This window comes from Chiloscyllium plagiosum, unplaced genomic scaffold (genome assembly GCF_037043375.1).
Source record: "Chiloscyllium plagiosum isolate Xiang-an unplaced genomic scaffold, Cpla_swu_hap1 HiC_scaffold_20, whole genome shotgun sequence".
Classification (NCBI taxonomy): domain Eukaryota; kingdom Metazoa; phylum Chordata; class Chondrichthyes; order Orectolobiformes; family Hemiscylliidae; genus Chiloscyllium; species Chiloscyllium plagiosum.
Window position 1 is genome coordinate 4,940,057 of NW_028270158.1, and position 25,202 is coordinate 4,965,258.

At 40.0% G+C, this 25,202-nt stretch overlaps 1 protein-coding gene across 4 annotated transcripts in view; it reads right to left on the reverse strand.

The window, feature by feature from the left end:
• The window catches only part of abcc1 (ATP binding cassette subfamily C member 1 (ABCC1 blood group)), a 109,257-nt gene that overhangs the window by 64,671 nt on the left and 19,384 nt on the right, over positions 1-25,202 (reverse strand). For all 4 annotated transcript variants that reach the window (XM_087997594.1, XM_087997595.1, XM_087997593.1 and 1 more), the window contains exons 2-5: positions 17,428-17,604; positions 15,939-16,064; positions 9,325-9,462; positions 3,713-3,838 (exon numbers count right to left, since the gene is read on the reverse strand). In XM_087997594.1, the coding sequence (XP_087853720.1) occupies positions 3,713-3,838; positions 9,325-9,462; positions 15,939-16,064; positions 17,428-17,604 (567 nt within the window). The remainder of the gene's footprint in view (positions 1-3,712; positions 3,839-9,324; positions 9,463-15,938; positions 16,065-17,427; positions 17,605-25,202) is intronic.

Here is a 25,202-nt window from a genome sequence, read left to right on the forward strand (position 1 = left end):
GCAGTAATACAAATTTATTTTTAACTTGTTTCATAAGAGACCATAATTCATGAAATAATATTTTATAAACCTATTTACTGTTCAAAATTAAGCCTGTCATCTTCTTCCAAAGACTTTGCATGGGCATCCTTTTTCACACAAAATCAGTGGCTTAGACTAATACCATCAAGGAGGATGGGGCAGTAAAACTGCCTGAAGTCTTTCAACCCCTCCTTTCGATCATTCACGATTTTATAAAAACTGAAATTTTAATAGTTTTATTGTGCCCTTTGTACTAAATTGGATGATTATAAAAGGAACACTGAGCATCAGAAAGGATGGAGGTAGCAACCTTTACTCCTTGGCTTTGCCCTTAGAATCTTGTTCTCCTTTGTTAGGAATTTTCATTACGAATCCATGTCAAATCAAACCACATTTATCCGACTCTTCAGCATTTGTGAAATGGCTACTTCTATGGAGAATGCAACTTTCCAAACTTGGAGCTCAAGTCCTTTAATATGGTAATATATTGTTTTTTGTGCTTTATTTGATCTTCTCTATAGCTTTCTCAAGAGCAAACATTGGCTTTTGGTGACATCAAGTAGTCTTTCAAACAGGCTTCATTCTGGCCAATCATTTAACTTTTATCATTTGGGCTTAGCTGTTTGTTCTGATATAGAGCTGAAAATGTGTTGCTGGAAAAGCGCAGCAGGTTAGGCAGCATCCAAGGAGGAGGAGAATTGACGTTTCGGGCATGAGCCCTTCTTCAGGAATGGAGAATCGAATCAGAGTCCTCCTGTTTGTTCTGATAGTCAATACTAGGGGCTCAACACTTGCCACTGATAGGACACCTAATGCCAATGATCACCAGACTTTAAAACAGGAATATTTGATATTTAACAATCTATTTAACAGATATTTCCATCTATGAAAACTCTGGTAATCCAATTCTAAAATTCAATAAAAGATCTAGTACAAAAAATGGAAATCTGCCTCAGGGTTGGAACTAGCACAGTACAGAAAGTGATCAGACAACAAGTACATAGCCCTAACTTTTATGTTATTGCAGAGGCCACGAGTAGCATACTCCAACAGCAGATCAGATCTTCATGCACCGGCTCATGATTTCCCTTAAAATGAGAGGCTCAACTCCTACATTGTGCAGGATACATTAAGTAAAAGCTAAACTTTGCGACAAACTGAAAATTCTAACTGGTAGCCTTGGAAACTATTTCCTTCAGCTTTGCACTAATACATTCCACTGTGTATAAAATACAATTTTTCCTCATGTTGCCTCTGGATCTTCTTACCAATTACCTTAAATCTCAGGTCCCTGGTTACTGGCCACACTACTGGAAATAGAGTAAATAAGGAAAAGCCAAACCTATTCATGATTTTTATCGATTCTCTTAAACGTCTTTTTAATCTTTTCCGTTCCAAACAGAGCTCCAGTCTCCCTGCATCAGGAGCAGCACAGTGACTCAGGGGTTAGCACTGCTGCCTTACAGCGCCAGGGTCCTGGGTTTGATTCCACCCTCGGGTGACTGTGTGGAGTTTGCACGTTCTCCCCATGTCTGCATGGGTTTCATCTGGGTACTGACTTCCTCCCACAGTCCAAAGCTGTGCATGTTAGATGGATTGGCCATGCTAAATTGTCCAAGATGTCCAGGGATGTGCAGATATGTTAGCTAGCCATGGGATATGTGAGGTAACAGTGATAAATTGGGGTGGGGCTGCTTGGAATACCCTTCAGAGGATCTGTGTGGACTCGATGGGTTGAAAGGCCTGCTCCCACTCTGTAGGGATTTTACCATCGCTGAAGTCATGCCTCCCTCAAATATCTCCTATAAACCCACCAATGCCTTGACATTCTTCTCAAAGTTAGCTGCCTATGTTCAACACAAAACTCCATATAACCAAACCACAGATCTATCAAAGTTCAACATATCTTCCTTCTTTTTCTCATACTATTATTTTTCTACTAATAAAGCCAATGTTCATGTAAGCTTTTCCAACACCTTCTCAACTTGTGTCATCTCCAGTGATTTGTGCTGAAATACACCAGATGTCCCTACCCTTCCACTGCCTTTAATTTGTATGGCTGCTCTTCATTCTTCCTACTAACATACATTTTCACACAAGTGTTAAAAGATGACATAACATTTGGCTGCCATTTTAACTGTCCATGTCTTCCTGAAGTCCATTACTATTCTCCCCCTTGGATTACCTTATTACTGACCCATCAGACAGTAACTCAAAGTTTAGAATTATTATCAGATTCTCAACAAATTCTACCTTTACATCCCATAGTCACCCACGATAAATTTATCCCATCCATTCAGGCTAACTTTTCTGCTTCAAGGATTGGTAATCTTTTAAATAACACCCTTTATCTCCTTTTATCCTATTCAATATCACTATTTCGTGTTCCATGATTGCTACGTTAGGAACCCTTGGAGTTTGTTTTTACTGGACAAAATTTGTTGCCCTTTGTATCCATGTGGTCTCCTTTTGGTCCTTACGTTGGCTTCCATCTCCTATTATTGATGCAAAAATACCCACAGAGCTAGTGCAGATATGGTGGGCCGAATGGCTTCCTTCTGCACTGGAAAATTCTGTGTAACTCAAAGATTATTGGATGTCATGTGCAACATAAAATACCTTTGGTTTATTTTAGCTGCTAATCTATTCATATCTCTCTTCTTTCCAAGTTATTATCCCTCCTCTAGATTCTCTAGAATAAACATGATTATCTTCTGGAGTATGAATCAGACGTTGTCACCCACTGTGGTACTTAGCTCTATTAAAAAAAAAGGTTAAATGTGTTACACTCCTGGGTGATTCCTATCAAGTCTGCCTCTGCCTACCCCAACAAATGGCCACATAATTACTATTCTCCAGGACTCTGCAGATTAGGGGTGACTATACCCAATATCTTTAGTAACCAGAGATCTATTCTTGGATTAAAAAGTAACAATTGACCTAGAATAGAAATTACTCCTGAAATGGCCAGGCTCTAATTTTAGGTTTAATCACTAATCCTACAACTCTCAACAGTTTCCCTCAATCCACCTCAATATCTTGGCAACTCCCCACATGATACAAGAAGTGCAAGCAGTAGCTTACAATTTCTGATCATTTTGTTTCATTGGAGCTCAAGGAATTTAATTAATTGCTGAATGTTTAACTATGTCCCATTGCCTCTTAAATTTACCTTCACTTTTAATTGGGCGGCACGGTGGCACAGTGGTTAGTACTGCTGCCTCACAGCGCCAGAGACCCGGGTTCAATTCCCGCCTCAGGCGACTGACTGTGTGGAGTTTGCACATTTTCCCAGTGTCTGTATGGGTTTCCTCCAGGTGCTCCGGTTTCCTCCCACAGTCCAAAAATGTGCAGGTTAGGTGAATTGGCCATGCTAAATTGCCCGTAGTGTTAGGTGAAGGGGTGGAATGTAGTGGGGTGGGTTGCGCTTCGGCGGGTCGGTGTGGACTTGTTGGGCCGAAGGGCCTGTTTCCACACGAAGTAATCTAGTCAAATCAAAAGCACCTCTTTTCGCACTCTGCACCGAGTTCACACACACCAAATTCCTGTTGCCACTTTGAGAGGATTCCCAACTCCTTCAATACCTATTTTCTGGAAACGTGCCTTGCTTTCATTTTATGAAGCACTTCTAACATTTTATTTTGTACCATAAAAGATCAGCAAACTTCATATTAAAAAAATTAATACTCACAGTATCCTTGTCAGGTTCAGAAAAGAGGGGAGGATGATCGGTCAAGCAGGAAAGTATAAACTCTATAAACACTCCAATCAAATATAAGTAAAAGGTTGTATTCCGAAAAACATCAATTTTCGGATCCTAAAGAGAAAGACAAGAAATTATTACATAGAAGTTGTTTTACTAAAACAGTAAGTTTCTTTATACTGAAAAGTTTCAGGTAGCACAATAAGAGAACTGGGAGACTGAGAACCACAGACCCAATGATTTAAAAAACAGCATAAGAGAAAAAAATACGAAGTAACTCAACAGCACGAGGAAGCTCAGAAAGGGTCATTTTTACAGGTCAATTAAATGAATCTACCCTTTAAATCAGTCAAGATCAATGAGCTAGAATAAAATAAGCTAAGTTGAATCTGAAAGCTCAGAGTTAAGGGAGTGCAGACATTAGAGACAGACCAGTTGAAAAAGGAACACGGAGACACTAGCCCAAGGGAAACTGGTGAGTGCCTTTTCTTAAACAGAATAGTTTAATCAGAAGTTTGAAACACAAGGGAGTCAGAAAGCAGGAACAGGATACTGAGCTTGATGATCAGCCATGAACATGTTGAATAGTGGAGCAGCCTTGAAGGGCCAATCGAATTACTCCTGCTCCTATCTGCTATGTTTCTATATTAATAGAGGGGATTGGTTAGCTCAGATGGCTGGACAGCTGGTTTGTGATGTAGACCAATGCCAACAGCACAAGTTCAATTCCTGCACCAGCAGAGGTTATATGACAACCACTCCTTCACAACCTCTCTTGTCTGAGGCATAGTGACCCTCAGCTTAAATGACCACCAACGAAAGAGCAACCAAACAATCTGCTAAGATTATGGCGATTTTCTTTTCTTTAATTGATAGCAACAACATAGGCAGAAAGAGGGATGAGGTCCTGAAGGTAAGGAGTTAAGAAAGAGATAGCTTTTTTTGTTCATTCATGGGACATGGGTGTCACTGGCTGGCCAGTATTTATTGTCCTTCCCTAGTTACTCCTCGGTGGTAATGGTCAGCTGCCTTCTTGTACTGTAGGCCAACCCACAATGCCCTTAGGGACCAAATTCCAGGATTATGACCAGTGACAGTGAAGGAACGGCGATATACTTCCAAGTCCGGATAGTGAGTTGCTTGAAGGGAAGTTGCAGGGGTGGTGTTGCCCTTGTCCTTCTAGATGGAAGCGGCCCTGGATTTGGAAGATGTTGTCGAAGGTTCTTTTGGTAAAATTTTGTAGTTCACCTTGAAGATGGTACATACTGCCGCTATTGAGCTTCAGTGAGCAGGTGCTGCTTGATATTATCGTTGATTATACTTTCCATCATTTTACTGATGATCGAGAGTAGACTAATGGGACAGCAACTGGTCAGGTTATATTTGATGTATTGTGTCCACAGGACATAATAGAATACAAGACTTCAGTACCATTGCCGGAATGTTACCAAGGCCCAAAGCCTTAGCAGTATCCAGTGTTTCCAACCATTTCTTGATATCACACAGAGTGAATCAAATTGACTGAAGACTAGTATCTAAACTGGAGACCACTGGAGGAGGCCAAGATGCATCATCCACTCAGCACTTCTGGCTGAAGATTACTGCAAATCCTTAAACCTTTATCTTTCACACGGTTATGTTTGGCTCTTCCATCACTGAGACGGGGATGTTCATGGAGACTCCTCAAGTGAGTGGTTTGATTAAGCAGAACATCAAACAATGATTTGTAGATGATACCTGATGCCATACCCTAGCAAGTAAAGAAATGGGAGGATAAAGCAGAGATACAGAGCTGAAGAAATATCACAGGAAAAAAAGTCTTCAGATTCCAGAGTATTGGGATCAACAGTTCGAGGTAGGGCTTATACATCCTGATAGTCCAAAGCAGTTGAGATGCTGCCTTATTGCTCTGCAGAATGGTTTTTATTGCTGTTGGACAGGGGCATGGACACCAGGCTGTAGCATGAGAAAGACAAATAAAATACAGAGAGAGAACTTGGACAGACAATGCTAGGATTGAAAATAGGAAAGTATTAGATGGAATTAGACTAAGAGGGAACAGAAGAAGGTCTAAATTAAGCTTGCAGTAGATGCTGCTACAGCCATGTGTTTTTGGATCTGTTATCTTGGGAATTAAGATCTTCTAGCATTTGATATATGATTTTTAGTAAAACAATCATACAATTAGATTGAAAAGAAGATAAACAATAGCAGCAAAAATGCCAATCATAAGGCATGATTCACTCTTAAAGCGGTTTAAGCTTTTTGTTTAGAGAATAGCCTGGCTGCAGAAAACCTCGTTCTCAGACAAAGCTCGGCTGAAACATGCATTGGTTAAAAGAGTCAAAGTAGAGTTTAAGAGCCCTCAGATAACAAGTGAGCTAAGCTTTGGCTATAGCTGAGAACTTGTGCAAGTGTACCCCAATTGAGGCTTGATTAATTTTCCTGTAGGTTTAACATAACTTCCTTGCTCTTATGCTCTCTCCCGCAAATGATCCAGCCCAGGATAGTGTGTGCATCACTAACTATTCTTTCAAGTTGTCCTGCCATCTTTAATGAGGTGTGCAGGTCTACAGCTAGGTCCTTCTGCTCTTGCATTCCTTTAGGATTGTAGCCTTTATTGTGTCTATGTTCTTCCTAGCAAAGTGAATCACTACACCTTGCATGGAATTTCACTACTCTGTCCATTCCACCAAACCGTTCCCATGCATTTGAAATTCCACAGCAGTCTCATTATCCACAAAATTTCCAAATTTTAAAACTTCACCCTACACAAAGGTCTAGGTAATTAATGTGTATCAGGAAGAGGAGGGGTCCTTGCTGGATCCACAGAGAACTCAAACAGAAACCTTCCTCCAATCTGAAAAACAACTCAACACTATTCTTTGTTTTTATATCACTTATTTCCATATTGTAACGGTCTTTTATTCCAGCTGTAACTTGGGTGACAAATCTCATTTGGCAGAATCAAATGTCTTCTCGAAGTCCTGTTTATCATAATCAACAGCAATACCCTTATCAACCTTCTGTTACTTAAAAAAAAAAATCCAACAGAAGTTAGCTAAATACAATTTAGCCTTAAAACAAAATCCTTGCTGTTCGTTGGTTAGTCCATATTTGCCCATAATTTTTTTTAAATGCAAGAGGTTGCAATCAAAATTGTACTGCCTGAAAGGGCAATGGAGGGATATCCAAATGCATCTTTCAAAATGAAATTGGGTACATAGTTGAAGAATTTTTTTTTTTAAAAAGCAGAACCAAAAACAGAAATTGCTAGAGAGAAACTCAGTAGGTTGGACAGCATCTATGAAGAGAAAAGACAGTTAACGTTGAATCCAGTTCTGAAGAAGGGTCACTGGACTTGAAACGTTAACTCAGTTTTCTCCCCACAGACGCTGCTAGACGTGCGGAGTTTCTCCAGCAACTTTAGTTTTCGTTATAGATCTTCAGCATCCAGTTCTTTGTTTTGTAAACAATAGAAAGTTTACTGTGAAAGAGCAATGCAATTATTGTAGTGAGGTCAGTCAGTTTGGACATCATAGTCCCTGATTGGATGAGATTAACAGCCCCAATCAGGGAGCCCTGGCTGACAGATAAGAACAGGAGTGACAGACATCCTGTTCGCTCAGACCTGACTCTGAGGGAGGTGGATCAGTGTCAAGGACTCTCCAAGTGTAAACAAAGGGGGACTTGGTGCTGGGATACTGGCCTCTGTCGAGTTATTTCAGGCAAAGGAATGGAATTAGCTAAATTTCTCTTGCAGCGAGCAGGTGCAGCCTTTACAGGCTGAAAAGTCTTCTTCGGTACTGTAACTATTCTACAATTCTACAAATGCATAAAATGCAAAGTTCATAGTTAGGCTTATTTTTAAATAAATAAATATTGTCGCAGTTGTTCCATAGCCATTATTCAATAACTTATATTAACTTTCACATATCAAAACATTTGACTTGGAACTATAATCACTGTTCCTTCAGCGTCACTGGGTCAAAACCCTGGAACTCCCTTCTTACTTGTTTTTAAGTCTACCTACAGCACAAAGACTGAAGCAGCTCACCACCACATTCAAAAAGGTAACCAGGGATGGGCAATAAATCCTATACCTGCCAGCGATGCCCAAGTCTTAAGAATGAATTAAATTTAATATACTAGTGTACATCAGAGGAGGGGATAAAAAGGCAGAAAGGGAACAAATGCCAAGCAAGGAATGGCAAAACAGGAAAGTCTCATCAAAAGATCAGGTTTAAAAAGACATTTAGAAAATGAAAATGAGCATATATTAAGGGACAGTCTGGGAGGAGAGGTAAAAGGATTGGGTGGGTCAAAGTCATTAAGGGATTTGGAGACAAGGTTCAGAATGTATACTTTAATGCATTGGGAGACAGAAGAACAATATAAGAAAGGAAATGAATCAGGTTTTCCTGGACTTAATTAATGCAAAATTGTACTTGGCATAAAGTACGCCATGTGAATACAAATGATCTTGGCATTAATATACCCTTTACACCATGGTCAAATTGTCTGTAAATATACTGCTTGCATTGACACCAGAATGATTAATTAGACAAGATTTCAAAAAGATGCACTTCACAGAACACATCCAGTGCAGATTACAACAAAGGCAAACATAACCACTACATGAACGTCAACACTTCATCTTAACAGCCTGACACAACCGTAAGCATGTTCAAAATGTTTGCAGTAAAACAAAAAAGATTTCCACGTGACTTGGCCTTTTGAAGCGTACACAAACTAAGTGCAAAAGCCACAAAGTTCCTGCACTGTTCCCTTAGTAGAAACCTCGATATTACACCTAAAGTTCAAAATTTAACCAATATTATGAATTTGTCAAAGCACTAACAAGAGATTTACCAATTAACAGATGTTCAATTTAAAAAGTCAATTGGAAGGGGCAGGTTTACAACGATTTTACACTGTCAATTTATTTTTGATCATTTTGATGATATTGATAATACTTTGTTAATTCAACAAAGCCTCTTAAACGTACATAATAGTGAAACTTTGGATTTTTCTTAACTGTTGTCAGTGTATCTGATAACATTTAGGATGCTTGTGTCCCAGAAGTAGTGTCCCTACCTCTGGACCAGAAACTCCAGGTTCAAGTCCCACCCATATTGGAGAGGTGTCATCTCATGCCTGTTCAAGCATGAGATTAAAAATAGTTACCAGGTAACAATTCAAAATTAAGAATTTAAATGATTTAATGGATAATACATGGCATTTGGAGCATTAGCTTCATCCATTGGCTATAAGACAGAATAGCCAACACGCAGGTCTGTGGAAAGTAAACTTGTCAGTAAGGTAGAGGTGAAGATGTGACTACATTTAACTATTATGCCCTCCACAATCAACAACCTGTCAGAAAAACACACTGCATGAAACTTCAAAGGGCTACCAGAATTCATCGAATCTTATCTAGTAACAATCTTTGACAACATGAAAGAGACAGAGGTGGAGACAGCAGGAGTAAATAAAATGATGTTGAATTTAGGTTTGTAATAAAAAGTGAAATACACGTAGGATGATTAAAAACAATTTAAAAATCACACCAAACAAGTAAATGTTTTAAATGTTCTTACCTGGTCAATTGACTGCATTATTTTGGATCTCAATGGTGGGATGGCACATAACAACGCCAGCAGCCAAAAGATCAAAAGAATAGCAGAAGATTGGACACCCTTCAGTCTTTCATACTGGATGAGGAAAACTGCAACCAACTGATAAGGATTAGAACTTGTTTTAAAACGTTATTTTGGCAGTGACAAGAAAAACAGAGAAACTTCACAGCTAACCTTGAAGAGACCTCATCACCAGAATTATTCATAGCTGGGAGTGGCAGCTATAAATCTTAACTTAAAACTTACTGTTTTGTAAATCTGTAATAGGGAATAGGAAGACAGATTTTTAATATTTTACTGAGATCTGTCTCTTGTTTAATTTTTAAGAATATATAAAACAAAGGTACTAAGTTATCCTAGAGCAACATCTTCTGGGTCTGTAGTTTAAGGTTGGTCTTTAGTAGAGTGATGTGCTCTTCCTGTAGGATGTGGGAGTTTGGGGAGAATTTCAATGTTCCTGATGATTATATCTGCAGGATGTGTGTTTGGTTGCGAATCTTATCAGACTGCATGGATTAGTTCCAGTGGGATTTACGTTGGGGGGGGGGGGGGGGGGGGGGGGGGGGCGGGGGTGAGTCAGGTAGATGGGTTACCACTAGGAAAGGTAAGAGAGGCAGTACAGGAGTCTCCTGCAGCTATCCTGTCTCAAATAGGTATGCAGTACTGCAAAAGACAGGGCGTGAGAGACTGAGGTGAATGCAGCATTGACAGTGAGATTACAGTAGATCCAATCACAGTACCAATAAAGAGGGGTCAGGTTCCACACGTTCGATGGTGATAGGGACTCTAGTCAGGGGTATACATAGATGTTTCTTTGGCCAACAATGGGATGGTGTGCTGCCTTCCTGGTGTCAGGGTCAAGGATGTATCAGAGAGGGTGCAGAATATTCTGAAAGGAGAGTGTGACCTGCAGGAGGTTGTTGTACAGGTTGGCATCAACAACATAGCTAGAGAAAGGGCGAATCTCTTTAGAGTCTCCTAATCTCTAGCAAATAGCGTTTTCTCATATCCTCTTTCTGCCCTCCTGATTTCCCTCTTAAGTATACACCTACTGCCCTTATACTCTGAGGGAGTCACTTGATCAGAGCTGCCCATACTTATATGTGCCTCCTCTTTCTTCTTGACCAGGACCTCAATTTCTCTGGTCAACCAACATTCCCTATAACTACCAGCCTTGCCCTTCACACTAATACTGCATGTAGACTCTTGCGTTCTCATTTTGAAGGCCTCCCACTTTCCAACTATCCCTTTGCTTGCTAATAGCCTCTTAATTACCTTTTGCAAGTTCTTGTCTAATACTGATGAAATTGGCCTTACTTCAATGTAGAACTTCATCTTTTAGATCAGGTCTATCCTTTTCCATAGTCATTTTAAAATTAATAGAATTATGATCACTTGCCCCAAAAAAATGCTGCCTCACTGATACCTCGCTGTCTTATTTCCCTAAGAGGTCAAGTTTTGCTCCTTCTCTCATACAGGTCATTCTGCTATTAGGTGCATTTCGTTATAAACAAATTGGTTATAACAATTGACGAACTGTGAACATGGTTTGGATAACCCAAACTTTCTACTAATGGGTATAGCGATTTTCTATTAACGATGTTCTACAGTGCGCTTTTTCATAGTGCGAGATTGCAGAGGAACAAAACTGCCACGTTATAGCAGAACAACCTGTAGGTACATCCACACTGAGTATAGGAGTTGGGATGTCATGTTGTGGCTGTACAGGACATTGGTTATGCCACTTTTGGAATACTGCGTACAGTTCTGGTCTCCCTGCTAATGTGGAAGTAAAGAGTAAGAAACTGCAAAGACTAGACAGCAAGGAAAGCAAAGCAGTCATAAAAATGCAAGGCCATAGGTAGTTTCAGAGGTAGGGAGGGGAGAAGCAAAGTACCATTGGAATTGTTGACTTTTGCTATTGACAGAAGTCTGGTTGAGGACATCACCAACGAATCTGCTTCGACAACAGCGGACAATGTTACAAATAGTGGAACCAGGAGATCTTTGCAATCATAAGGATGGTACACTGGGTGCTCAGCTTGATGTCAGATAACACATCACAGGTTGTATAGAATTTCAAGCAAAACTATCAGTCAGGGAAGGGAAGGATGGTATCAGTGGCAGTAAATGAAGTTTGTGAATGGAACACACTGGCTTTGAACAGTGCACAAGCCTTACATTTAAAAAAAAAAGAGGTTTTTGATTTATTCAGATAAAAATTGAAGATCAAAGTCTACCTGGCAATGAATGTAATATCATGTCTTTATAGGAGAGATACTTGAACAATCTACCGCACCACAAAGCAACCATGAGCATTCCACATTCACTGTGTAATATCTTGATGCAACAGCCAGTGGCAGGACAAACTCCTAAGGTTTTTAACAAGTTACTGCATCTCTGGAAGCAACAGCATGCTTAGACCTTCGCATTTTGGGGTCGATTACACGTTTCACTTGGTGGATTCCTAGATGGCCAACGTAATTCTCTACAGCCAGCGGAGCATGGAAGCATTCACCATAGCATGTCCCAAATTTAGATATAAGAAGGACAATCTGAAATCCAATCTCTCAGCTTCCAAAATCAATCCCAATACTTGGGGAAAACTTTGTACAGACTCAAGCAGAGAGGACTTCAGGTGATTTCAACATTAAAGATCAAGTCAACAGCCTCTGCACAGGTGAGCATGGCACAAAGTCACTGCCTCAGTCCATCCCCCAATAGCATCATATACAGTACTGGCAAATCAAGACCTGGCCTTATGCTACAAGGTGACATTAATCTGATTTTTTTTACCAAACACTTCAACCACCAAAGCAACAGGAGAATCATCACCAATGTCAGTTACTTTGGAAATTTATATAAACCTTATAGTTTAAGAAATCTTAAGATTTCATTGCCAAATCTAAATCTACACTGTTTGAAAGTCATGTTGTCAAGATGTTTGAAAAAGAAATAAACATGATTTTTGCATGTTCATCTTCAGAGCCAGTACTAATGGCCACTTTTCATTGGGATCTCCCACTGTAACTTCAGCAGAAGAAAACAGTCAATAACGCTTTCATTTCTCTAGAGTTTCAGCTTTTATCTGTTGGTGGCAAATCAAAAGAATCTTATGAAAGTCCTTATGAAATATCTTATGGTGAAGCTAGCTCACTACCACATGGTGGGTAGTGACAGAATGCAAATAGCAACAATATGAATTTGTAAAATGACAGAAATGGTGCATCCTACAAACCTAAAGCCACTTCCATACATGAACAGGCAGGATGAACAAGCTCATTCAAGCAGAAATTTTTCACCCTGCATATATGCCATTTTTGCATTATACATCTAGATGTGTAACACTTCACTCATCACCAAATAAGTCCTGAGAGAAGAACAAATAGGGGAAAAAAAACTCCCTAAAAGATAAAAGAACATTTCCCTGATAAATGAATTTTGCATAAACTGTTGACTCGATACTTGTGCTTTTCATGACCTCAAAGTTCTTCAGTGTTCACTAAAAGTACCCACATTTGTTATTTTGAAACAATGAAGATGTGTTCTGGAGCTTTAAACAGTGGATCAACAGGCATACCACAATTCTTTATTTGCATTTACCCATTACTACCAGTAAACAAACTACCAAAAAAGATTACTGCTTACCTTCACCTTTTTTGGTAGGGGAGGGACTATTTAAAGCATATATAAACAGAAATTAATTCTGTAATGGAGTTCTGCTAACAGAAATCAGTGTAGAGGAATTAAATAGATGCTTTAATTAAATACTTCCCTCTGGGAGCTGACAAAAACAACAGGAACTCTTACTTGTACAGCACTTGTATTCAGATATTCAAATACACAAGTGTTATCAATTAAAACTTGACACCAAGTCAAAGGAAGTTTGGTCAAAGAAGTAAGCTTAAGGGAAAGGAGAGAAATAGAAAGGCTGAGATCTAGAGGGGGAAATTCCAGGACTTCAAACCTGAGCAGTTAAAAAAAATATAGCTGCCAAAAGGTAGTGTGATTAAAATCACAGAATTGCTAGAATTGAAGGAGTTCAACAGCATGAAGGCATAGAATTACTACAAAAGGATAAGTAGGTGTGGGGCATGGAGCAAGTTGAAAAAAGTGGACAAAACATGTGACAAAACATGCACAAGTCTGTTAAGAAGGATAATTTATTTTGTTACACAAAGTGTCAGTTAAGCAATCACCCAAGGCAATATTGAGAACACATTTAGTTTACACATACAGCTCAGACACTAAATTCCCTGTCTCGGTGGTGGTTAAATGACATTCTGAGGACTGGAAACTATTGGAGAAAACAAAAGTAATTCAATTTTTTTCTTTCTCTCTTAGCAGGTGGGTGGACACCAAAGGGTCTGGCACTTAATTCTGAGTTGGCATGTAGTAGAATACTGGCAGGCAGAAGGCATCAATGTGGAATCTCTAAATCCTTTCACCATTGAAGGGCATCCATCCTGATGGGAGAGACATCTATTGCCATGGAAAGGAATAGCATGATACCCTATCAACTTGCTAATTTCACATCATACCACTCTCTAGAGGAGAAAACAAAAAAAGAGAAAGTGTCCAAAAATACAAAAAGAAACCCAAATTCCTATCAGCTGATTCAAATCTAGGGGGAAGCTTCCTGGTTGGAAATGTTCACCTGACTGACTTGAATTATACAAATACGAAAAAAACATTCTTTTTTTTGCATTTTTTTTTAGTAGATAGGAATCCTAAGTTGTAACCTCTGAAAATTGCACTAGTGTACAGCGGCTTTTAAATGTTAGTTATCATTGAATGTTTGAATTGCAATAGACCGCTTACAGAAGGTTACAGAAGAAATAACCATCTGTTTAAATCACATTGCCAACTATGTTCCAGATTTCAGGTGAATTTTGAGCATCGAAGTTGAATCAAGAGCATTAAAAAGAGTAAAACAATGTCTTCTTAATTAAGGGTCTTACAGTGTTAGAAAAATCAGCTAGTGTTGAAGGTACAAAATCAAAAGGCAGTCTTATAATTAAGGTTTCATTTGTTGAATAGTAATTATTTCTTAAATTCCTTTCTCATTGCATAAAGAGTTCATAAGTTATATCAATCCAGTTGGTCAAACCTAAAGGGTTATTTATTAAGGAAATCAGCTTAACTAAATTTATTTTTAAAAAAGGTGTGGCTGTCAGTTTCTTCTTCCTTATGTTATGCTTTTATTATATTACCATCTTAGATGGTAATATCATATGCCAATTGCCATATTGTGGAGGTACAAGAAAAGTATAAAATGGTCTTGAGATGCAGTTAAATTAGTCTCCCTATCCTGTGCCAACAAGTCCTGGCTCAAGTCCAACCTACCTCAGAGGTATGTCATAACATGCCCAAGCAGTTTGAAAGTGAAAAATTAGAGTGAATATTTAAATTTTAAAGGTTCAATTACCTGAATACTTAACTTAGAACTATAACACATTTGTTGTCTCAGTTTAGGAAAAGCTGAAGTGCAATGAGACTTGGGTGTCACAGTGGAACAGTCGCTGAAGGCTGGCATGCAGGTGCAGCAGGTGCTGAGGAAAGCTAATGGCATGCAGACCTTCATAGAGAGAGGATTTGAGTATCAGAGCAAGAATGCCTGGAATACAACACCTTGGTGACACCACACCTTCAGTACTGCGTGCAGTTTTAGCTTCCTAGTCTAAGGAAGGACATTCTTGCTACTGAGGGAGTCCAGTGAAGGTTCACCAGACTGATTCCTGAGATAGCAGGACTGACGGATGAAGAAAGACTCAATCGATTGGTGAAGAGACAGAGGAAGGAATCTCATGGAAATATTATAAAATCCCTCAATGGGACTAGACAGGCTAGATGCAGGAAGAATGTGCTGAAAATGTGTTGCTGGAAAAGCGCAGCAGGTCAGGCAGCATCCAAGGAGCAGGAGAATTGACGTTTTGGGCATGAGCCCTTCTTCAGGAGCCCTTTGCAGGAAGAATGTGCCCAACATTGGGGAAGTTCGGAACTAGGGGTCACAGTTAAAAGAATAAGGGCTGAGAGAAGGAAGAATTTCTTCACTCAGTTGTGAGTCTGTGGAATTCTCTCCCACAGGAAGCTATTGGGGTCAATTCATTAGATATATTCCAGAGGGAGCTGGACAAGGTTCTTGTGACTAAAGGGATCAAGGAACATGGAAAGAAAAAATGGGAATCGGATACCATGATCGTACCGAATGGTGGTGCAAACTTGAAGGACCAAATGGCTAATCCTGCACCTATTTTCTAAATCATTAGGTATGGTGGAAGTCTTAAGTGTTTTCAAAGCTGCTAATATCATTTTTGTAAAGATCAGATTACGAATATTTAAGTTGAACTGATCGCAAATGTTATCAACATCCAAAGTCACAAGCATAATCAGCAAATCAGAGAGGAGTTAAATGTGGAACAGAGAGCCACAGGGTGATTTTTTTTAAAAACAAAGAAAAATTTTTTGCAACAGTTCTCCTTTCCAAGGAAACAAAGCAAAGCTTGTATCACCTGACTGACTTTTTGCAAGTCTGACAAAAAAAAAATCCCAAGTTCAAAATGCACTGTAATTACCATTGTAACACCAAGTATTGAAGGGCTCACTATGAAAACAGGAGCTCGCCCAAATCCTTGACTTCTTTCCCAGAAAGCATAGAAAAGATTTGTCCAGCAGATTATCCACAGTACAATTCCCAAAGCCTGAAAGGAAGAAACAAACATTGCTTAAAAAACAATTGAACTTCATTAAGGCTAGAAATGAGATGATATTAAAATATCCATAGATGGGTTATCGAAAATGATCTGAACATCTGCAATTATAGTCCAATCATAAAGCATAATACATAAACAATTTTAATAACCTGATACTTTCCCTGAAAGGTTTGCAATGAAGCGATAGCCACCCAATTTACAATGATTACTTGATTCTCAAATGGATTCACATCTTCAGTGTAGTGTGAACTCTAAAATTCCTATATTGCTCTAGTGACATATTTTTGCCCTCCAGGCAGCCCTAGGAGATTGCAGAATTTAAGTGCTTGAGAGGCAAAGGAAAGAGCAATCAGAGAAGGGGAAAGAGACTGTACATGCAAACGGGATGAGCATAACAACAAGAGGCAGTATTAAAAGGTTATAGATAAAGATCAAACAGAAATGAGAAAATACAACTCAGATTCCTCTAAAGCCCAAATTCACAAACTGATAAATTGCTTTCACAAAGTATTGCTCAATGATACCCTTGACATCCAGAAGCATTTAACCAAGTATGACTAGAATGAGCCCTCACAAAACTAAAGTCAGTGGGAATTAGGAGAAAGATTCTCCCCTGGCAGGAGTCATACTTAGCACTTCAGAAGGTGGGTCTGGTTGTTGGAGGCTAATCTTCACAACCGCAGGACATTGCTACAGGAGGAGTTCTTCAGGTGCAACATCCAAACACCTTGTTATTCCGTCTTAAATGCAAAAATCGAAATGTTCACTGATGACTACACATTTCCATTTCTAACTACTCAAAGTCATTGGTGCCATACGACCAGTACTGTTCCTTTGACATTGTTTGGTTAAAACCCCAGAACCCCCATCCTAATAGCATGGTGTACCTTCACCACACAAATTTCAGCAGTGTAGTTCACCACTAGTTTTTTTAAGGCAATTAGCAATGGTCAATAAATGCTGCCCTTGCCAGTGACATTTAATGCCTACGAACAAGCGGAGAAAATATTGGTGGTATGGTGACTCCATGGTGGGGCGGCACAATGGCTCAGTGGTTAGCACTGCTGCCTCACAGCGCCAGGGACCCATGTTCAATTCCTGCAAAGGGCGAATGTCTGTGTGGAGTTTGCACATTCTCCCCGTGTCTGCAAAGATGTGCAGGTTAAGTGAATTGACCCTGCTAAATTGCCCATAGTGTTAGGTGCATTAGGCACGGGTAAAATGTAAGGAAATGAGTCAGATGGTCGAAGGGCCTGTTTTCACACTATAGGGAAGCTAATCTAATCTGACAGGTGAAAGACAATGTGTACATACGTATATGGTAGCATGATTGAGTAGCCTTGCTTCTTACCGTTTTAATTTTATTGAGAAGTGACATTCTAATATAACCTCGGTCATGATAACGAAGAAACAGAAGGTAGAATGGAAAACAAATCCAGATGTAGATGCAAGGGATCCAGACTAAGATGGTCATCTGGAAGCAGTGTGTAAAATCTGGATTGTCTGTATACCACGTTTTGTTTAAATCCTGGAATATACAAAAATGAACAAGTTAACAGCTAAAACAAAACAAGTAAAATCATGGCACATTTATGTTTGTCTGTCTGTCTGTTCATCACAGCATGGGGAAAACATTCTTTTGCTTAGAAAGGAGTCAGATATTGCAGCTCCAGCAGAAATAGGACAAAAGAAAGCCAAATACTTAATCGTATTCTATTATATTGAGACACTGGGATCACACTGAACAGAGTAGCATCAACTTCTTGCACTCCAACACAACCCACAAAGTCATAGCTTGAGAGCTTTAAATTTGAATAAAGTAAAAGAGAAATGTTGATTGGATCAGCATTTGTAAAGAAAAAGATGTAAATTGAACTACTGAGATTCAAACCCTCTGCCAGTGCTGCAAAGTTGAAAATAAACAAACATTCTTCTTGATAGGACGACACAAAATGAAAGATGGGAAGAAATAAGATGAAAAAACGTAACTCATCAATTGCCAAGTGACACCAGTAATGCATCATTTTAAGGCAGGAAAATTGTTTTCTAATGAAAAGCAAAATATAGCATTCAAATAGCAGAATATTGAATAATAATGTATGTCAGTAGAGAATGACAAAAGAAAATGTAACATGCACCTGGAAAGAAAAGTTAGCTGTACAAGAAAAATAAACAAGACCAAACAGCCTACCTCTGCAATTGGCTGAAGGTTATGTGCAGGTCAGAGTACCCAGTAGAAAGATACAGTGCACATTTGCAGAGATGTTGCCCTGAATAGCATTGGAAGAATGGAGGAATGGAAGAGGTGATTGAAAGAATCCTCCATACTCTTCAAAGAAGTTAAAATTACGAGCAGCAAGGAAATATACTAGATGACAGGAAATATGCACAATCACTCTCTTATTGAAGGAGTGTTTGGGACTCTAGATAATGGCACAAGAGAATGCAAACTGCTGGGTGCTGAATGCACTGAGATTGTATGGGAAACTTTTGCAAAAAGAAAGCTCAAAATCATATTGGTGGAACAGTGACAATGTTTAAGAATCTCTTTAGAAAGCTGAAGGCAAAGACAACAGATGCTCAATTATGAGACCATTTTAGAATTATCAAACAATGAGCTGGTGAATGCAAAGACTAGAAGTCAAGCATCAAGTCAATATCTCAGTCATCATAAATGAAAGGGTAAAGGGTATGATTAAAAATAGTGTGAAATATGACAAATAATATCAACAGGCAAGAAAAACTGACATTTATGGAAAATGCAGTCAAAGTATTCACTACATTATTAGAAAGAGATGCAAGTAGGTGTATAGAAACAAAATCTGGAAAAATACCGTCTTAGCATTAGTTAAAAAGGGAAGTCCAGAAAATGTTGGCCCAACAGAAATAGATTATGTACAAGTGACAGGGGATGGAGATTAGACAAAGAGTTGAATAAATTATGGGAACAATGCCAATAGAAATTGCCCGAAGGGTTTCCTGAACATTCTAAGGAAAAACCCCTTAAACTGAGTTATTTTTTAAAATAATGATCTGTGAAATGTAGGTGTCACAGGCTGGGCCAGCATTTATTGCCATCCCATTGAAGTGAGTGCTGAAAAGTCAGTCAATCGCTTCTTTGTCTGAAGTAACAATCTTTTTCCACTTTGGTTTTTACTTCCTGTATTTCACAAGAACATTTAATTAGCATTTGTAAGACTATCCTTACTGGTACAAACTACCTTTTGATGTCTTTCAATCTGAGGGGGTGGATATTAAGGAGTGCTATAAGCACCACCCATGATTAAGTCGGTCAGCATGGACGCGTTTGGACCTAAGGGTGTTTCCATGCTGGACATCTCTATAACTCTATGACTGGAGGCTAGAACAGCTTCAGATCTCAGAGGAGAAGTAAGGTTTACCATTCCAGGTCCTCCTCAACAACAACATCCATCATATCAACCCAACTTGTAAATGGTTGTTAAAATGAAATAAACTAATTTATACAATACAAAATGGTGTAATTTATATAAAATGATTTGGATGTGAACTTACGGTTAGTAAGTTGTCAAAAATTGCAGTAAAAATGTTGTGTGTGGTCTATTTTGAGACTCACCCCCTCAAAGGCAACAGCAGTTTTAGTGGGGGGGGGGGGGGGGGGGCAATGGGGTCTCACGCGTACTGTGCTGCTGCCTAGTCTCCTGAACAAGGTGCAGACTTAGCAAGTGCTTGCTGTGTTGTTAATCCCATCGAACTGATGGGGTTGTAGGGAAGGGGGCTTCAGCAATGCTGCAGGTCCCTTACACACAAAAAAGGCGTGTCTGCTCAGAAACAAACCCTGAGACAGAGGGGGAGCAAGGTAGGCAGAGTGAGGTAAAAAGGAAACTAAAGAAAACTCGAAGCCCGGAGGAGAGGCATTGAATCATCGTTCAGATAATTGAGGTTCCTCTGTATTATATTCAATTCTAGTCCCCCTCCTATAGGAAAAGTATTGTGAAACTTGAAATGATTTACAAGAATGTTGCCAGGATTAGAGCGTTTCAGCTATAAGGAGAGGCTGAATAGGCTGGGGCTGTTTTGCCTGGAGCATCGGAGGCAGAGGGGTGACTTTTATAGGAGGTTTATAAAATCATGCAGGGCATGGATAGGGTGAATAGCCAAAGTCTTTCCGAGGGTAGGGGAGTTCTAAAACTACAGGACATGGATTTAAAAGAGACCCAAGGGGCAACTTTTTCCACAGTGAGTGATGAGTGTAATGAGTGAGCTGCCAGAGGTGGAGGAGGAAACTAATACAATTACAACATTTAAAAAAGGCATCTGGATGGGTATATGAATAGGAAGGGTTTAGAGGGATATGGAGCAAATGAGACTAGATTAATGTAAATATCTCGTTGGTATGGATGAGTTGGATCGAAAGGCTCCATTTCCCTGCTGTTCAGCTCCATGACTGAGTCTCTTCTAGTCAGATCATATTGTGGTTTTCCTCTGTAATACTAGACTGAGCACACCCTGTGGATCACTATCCTTAAAGGAGAACAGTAGCACAAACCTGCCATGTGGTGAGGTACAGAGTTTGATTTTGGTATACACCTTTAAGGACACATACCAAAACTTCAAGTGAGACAGAAAACCCAGCACAGATTCCATTGACTCAACACTCCAGAATTTATACCAGAGAAAGATGGCTCACTACCACATCAAGAGTGAGGATGGAGTCCTACAATTCTGGTCATCATTAAATCACTCTACTGGAGTAATTTAATATACAGACTGCTTTAAGCCATTATACTTAACAAATTAAATTAAACAAATTAGAGTAAGGTCAGGAATTTAAACCTCAGACTCCAATCATTGTTAAAGTTTACACTCAGCATCTATTTGGCATCAATTAGAGTGATGCAGATCTAGCTGTGTAATATTTTCGGCTCATTGTTAATTAACGCTTCATTAAAGATTTGCTGGAGTGATTCTGATCAAACATTTATATGGCTAACTTTTAAATGGAGAAAGTGTAACCAACAACATACCTCAGCAGGACTGGTGTTTTGGCCTTGTGACAATTTAGAAAGAAAATCTTTAACAGAATAAGCATTAGAAGATAGAATCACAATTGTTACAGTGCAAAAGGCAGCCATTTGAACAGTCACATTCATGATGACTCTGAGCATCATTACCTAGTGCCAATCTGCTTTTTCCCCATGCCTCTGCACATTATTTCTATCCAAATAATCATCCAATGCCCACTTTTCTCCCACCACAATTTCAGGCTGCACATTCCATATTCTAATTATTCATTCGGTGGGGAAAAAAAACTTTTTCTCGTCACACATTCAGCTTCTTTTGCAAAAAAAAAACTGAGCAAGTGCCTCACATTCTCAATCTTTTTACAAATGGGAATATTCCTCCCTGCTACCTAGTCTCCTGAACAAGGAGCGGATTTAGCAAGTGCTTGCTGTGTTGTTAATCCCATCGAACTGATGGGGTTGTAGGGAGAGGGGCTTCGGCAATGCTGCAGGTCCCTTACACAAAAAAAAGGTGCCGATAGTAGTCATGATTTGGAGATGCCGGTGTTGGACTGGGGTGTACAAAGTTAAAAATCACACAACACCAGGTTATAGTCCAACAGGTTTAATTAGAAGCACACTAGCTTTCGGAGCGACGCTCCATCAGGTGATTGTGGAGGGCTCGATCGTAACAGAATTTATAGCAAAAATTTGCAGTGTGATGTAACTGAAATTATACATTGAAGAATTGATTGTCTGTTAAGCCTTTCATCTGTTAGAATACAGTGATAGTTTCATTTCTTTCATGTGTAAATCACAAAACCCTGTTTTTAAAAGGTTGCATTCTCGGGTTAGCTGTTAACAATGGTGATAGCTAGACAATATGTTGAAGGTGTTAGCCCCCTGTGTTCTCTGTCTATGACCTGATGTTTAGATTGATTACAATCTAAAAAGTGAAATAACAGAGTTTTACATAAATTCATGCAGTTTTTGAGCTCAGAGTTCGACATGAATCTATGTGGTTTTTAAGCAAAGTGCAATGTAACTCTGAAAATACCAAAAAAATTCACCACACAAAATAGATGTGTGCGTGTGCGTGTGCGTCTTTGTCTGTCTGTGTGTGTCTTTGTCGGTCTGTCTGTGTGCGCGCGCGTGTGGGTCTTTGTCTGCGTGTCTGCGTTTGTGCACGTGTAGTGCAATGGTGATCACCTGTAATGTGACATGAACCCAAGGTCCCGGTTGAGGCCCTCCCTATGGGTACCGAACTAAGCTATCAGCCTCTGCTCGGTCACTTTCCTCTGCTGCCTGTACCGAAGTCCACCTTGGAGGATGGTCACCCGAAGGTCTGAGGCTGAATGTCCTGGACCACTGAAGTGTTCCCCAACTGGGGAGGGAACCCTCCTGTCTGTTGATTGTTGTGCGGTGCCCATTCATCCGTTGTCGTAGCCTTTGCTCGGTTTCCCCAATGTACCATGCCTCCGGGCATCCCTGCCTGCAACGTGTAAGATAGACAAAGTTGGCTGAGTCACATGAGTACCTGCCATGTACAAGGTGGGAGGTGTTCCCACGCGTAATAGTGGTATCTATGTCCACAATCTGACACGTTTTGCAGCGTCCACCGTGACAGGGTTGTATGGAGTTGTCCTGAGAGCCGGGCAGTTTGCTACAAACAACGATCTGTTTGAGGTTTGGCGGTTGTTTAAAGGCAAGTAGTGGAGGTGTGGGGAAGGTCTTGGTGAGATGCTCATCCTCATTGATAATGTGTTGCAGGTCACGAAGAACATGGCATAATTTTTCAGCCCCTGGGAAGTACTGAACAATGAAGAGTACCCTGTCAGTTGCAGCCCGTGTCTGTCTCCTGAGGTCATTACGGTTCCTTGCTGTGGCACGTCGGAACTGGCGGTCAATGAGTTGAACATCGTACCCAGTTCTTGTGAGGGCATCTTTGAGTACTTCCAGGTGTCCGTCACGTTCCTTCTCATCTGAGCAGATCCGGTGTATGCGTAGGGCTTGTCCATAGGGAATGGCTGTTTTAATATGTTTTGGGTGGAAGCTGGAGAAGTGTAGCATTGTGAGGTTGTCTGTGGGTTTGCGGCAGAGTGTGGTGCTGAGGTGTCCGTCCTTGATAGAGACGCACGTGTCCAAGAATGAGACAGACAGTCAAGAGTAGTCCATGGTGAGTTTTATGGTGAGATGAAACTTGATGTCACTGTGCAGTTTTATCAGTGACTCCTCGCCATGGGTCCAGAGGAAGAAAATGTCATCAATGTACCTGGTGTACAATGTCGGTTGGATATCCTGCATAGAGAAGAAATCTTGTTCGAACCTGTGCATAAAAATGATGGCATATTGGGGTGCAAATTTGGTCCCCATGGCTGTTCCGTGTGTCTGGATGATTCTTGGATGTCAAAGGTGACGGCGTTATGATCGGGGATAACGTGGATGGGTTGTAGGGCGGTGCTTGGGGACAGGCAGTTGTTGGTGTGGGGTGAGCGGCTGTTGCTACGGTCACACACACACACACACAGTGGTGAATTTCTTTGGTACTTTCAGAGTTACATTGCACTTTGCTCAAAAACCACATACATTTATGTCGAACTCTGAGCTCAAAAACTGCATGAATTCATGTAAAACTCTGTTAGCTCACTTTTTAGATTGGAATCAATCTAAACATCAGGTCATAGACAGAGAACACAGGGGGCTAACGCCTTCAACATATTGTCTAGCTATCACCATTGTTAACAGCTAACCCGAGAATGCAACTTTTAAAAAAAAAGGGTTTTGTGATTTACACATGAAAGTGAAACTATCACTGTATCCTAACAGATGAAAGGCTTAACAGACAATCAATTCTTCAATGTATAATTTCAGTTACATCACACTGCAAATTTTTGCTATAAATTCTGTGTTACGATCGAGCCCTCCACAATCACCTGATGAAGGAGCGTCGCTCCGAAAGCTAGTGTGCTTCCAATTAAACCTGTTGGACTAAAGCCTGGTGTTGTGTGATTTTTAACAAAAAAAAAGGGCGTGTTTGCTCAGAAACAAACCCTGAGACAGAGAGGGGGAGCAAGGTAGGCAGAGTGAGGTACTCTCTCAAAGTCATGTGGGGTCAGAACAACTTTCTCAGATATAGTGCGAACCTAAGCAGTGACTGCCTTCTGGAACAAAACATCCAAGGAATTTTCATCCTCGCCTGGGCACATTGGTATCTGCAGCTTGGCATCCAGCTCAAACCTCTGAGCTGATATTTCTCAAGCGACAGACAGTTACTACTGGCATGTCTCCCACATACTGCAGCTATAACACATCAGTTATCCTCCCATCTTCATTGTATTAGGTTTATTTTTTGTGCAAATAATTTATAATTCCACATTTCACCCAATTCACAACTTCACACTGCACTCAAGCACCACTGTGTGTAGAAAAACTACGCTAAGAAAACCCTGTACTTACACTCCAAAAAGCTGGAATGAAAAATGACGCTCACATCCCAAGAAATGATCTTGTAAAAATATTTGACATGCACAGACACAAGTCAGTGCTGAATAATCTCCAATTACAAGTTCTGAGAAAATCACACTTACCTATTCAGTTTGTTCAAAGTGTACCAACCTTTACCACAAAAGGTACAACATCCCTTTTACCAGAGGTCAGGCGACATGGCTGCAAATTTGCAAAGCTAAGGCTTAAAAAGGTTCCCAAGTAGGTACTATTGCTACTAAACAGAAATAGCTTACCTGAGCAGAATACTGGTAAGTTTGTCCAGCCATTAAGGCCTCACTTCAAATGGTTATCAGCAATCAAATTAGATGAATCCCAGCAGAAGGAGAACATGCCCCCAACGAAGAGGCGCCGCTGGGAGCAACGATAACCAACAGGTCCTGGACCTCCCACATAGACGCAATGGTCAAGGAGGCACAACAACACTTCTTCCTCAGGCAACTCAGGAAATTCAGCTTGTCCACAAGGACCCTCACCAAGCTTTACAGATGCACCATAGACAGCATATAATCTGAATGCATAACAGCCTGGTATGGCAACTGCTTTATCCAGTAAATTATATTGGCACAATTATGTGGTAAAAAGCAGCAACAATCCAATAATTGTTGGCACCCAACCTTAAAACATGATTGTGATCTTT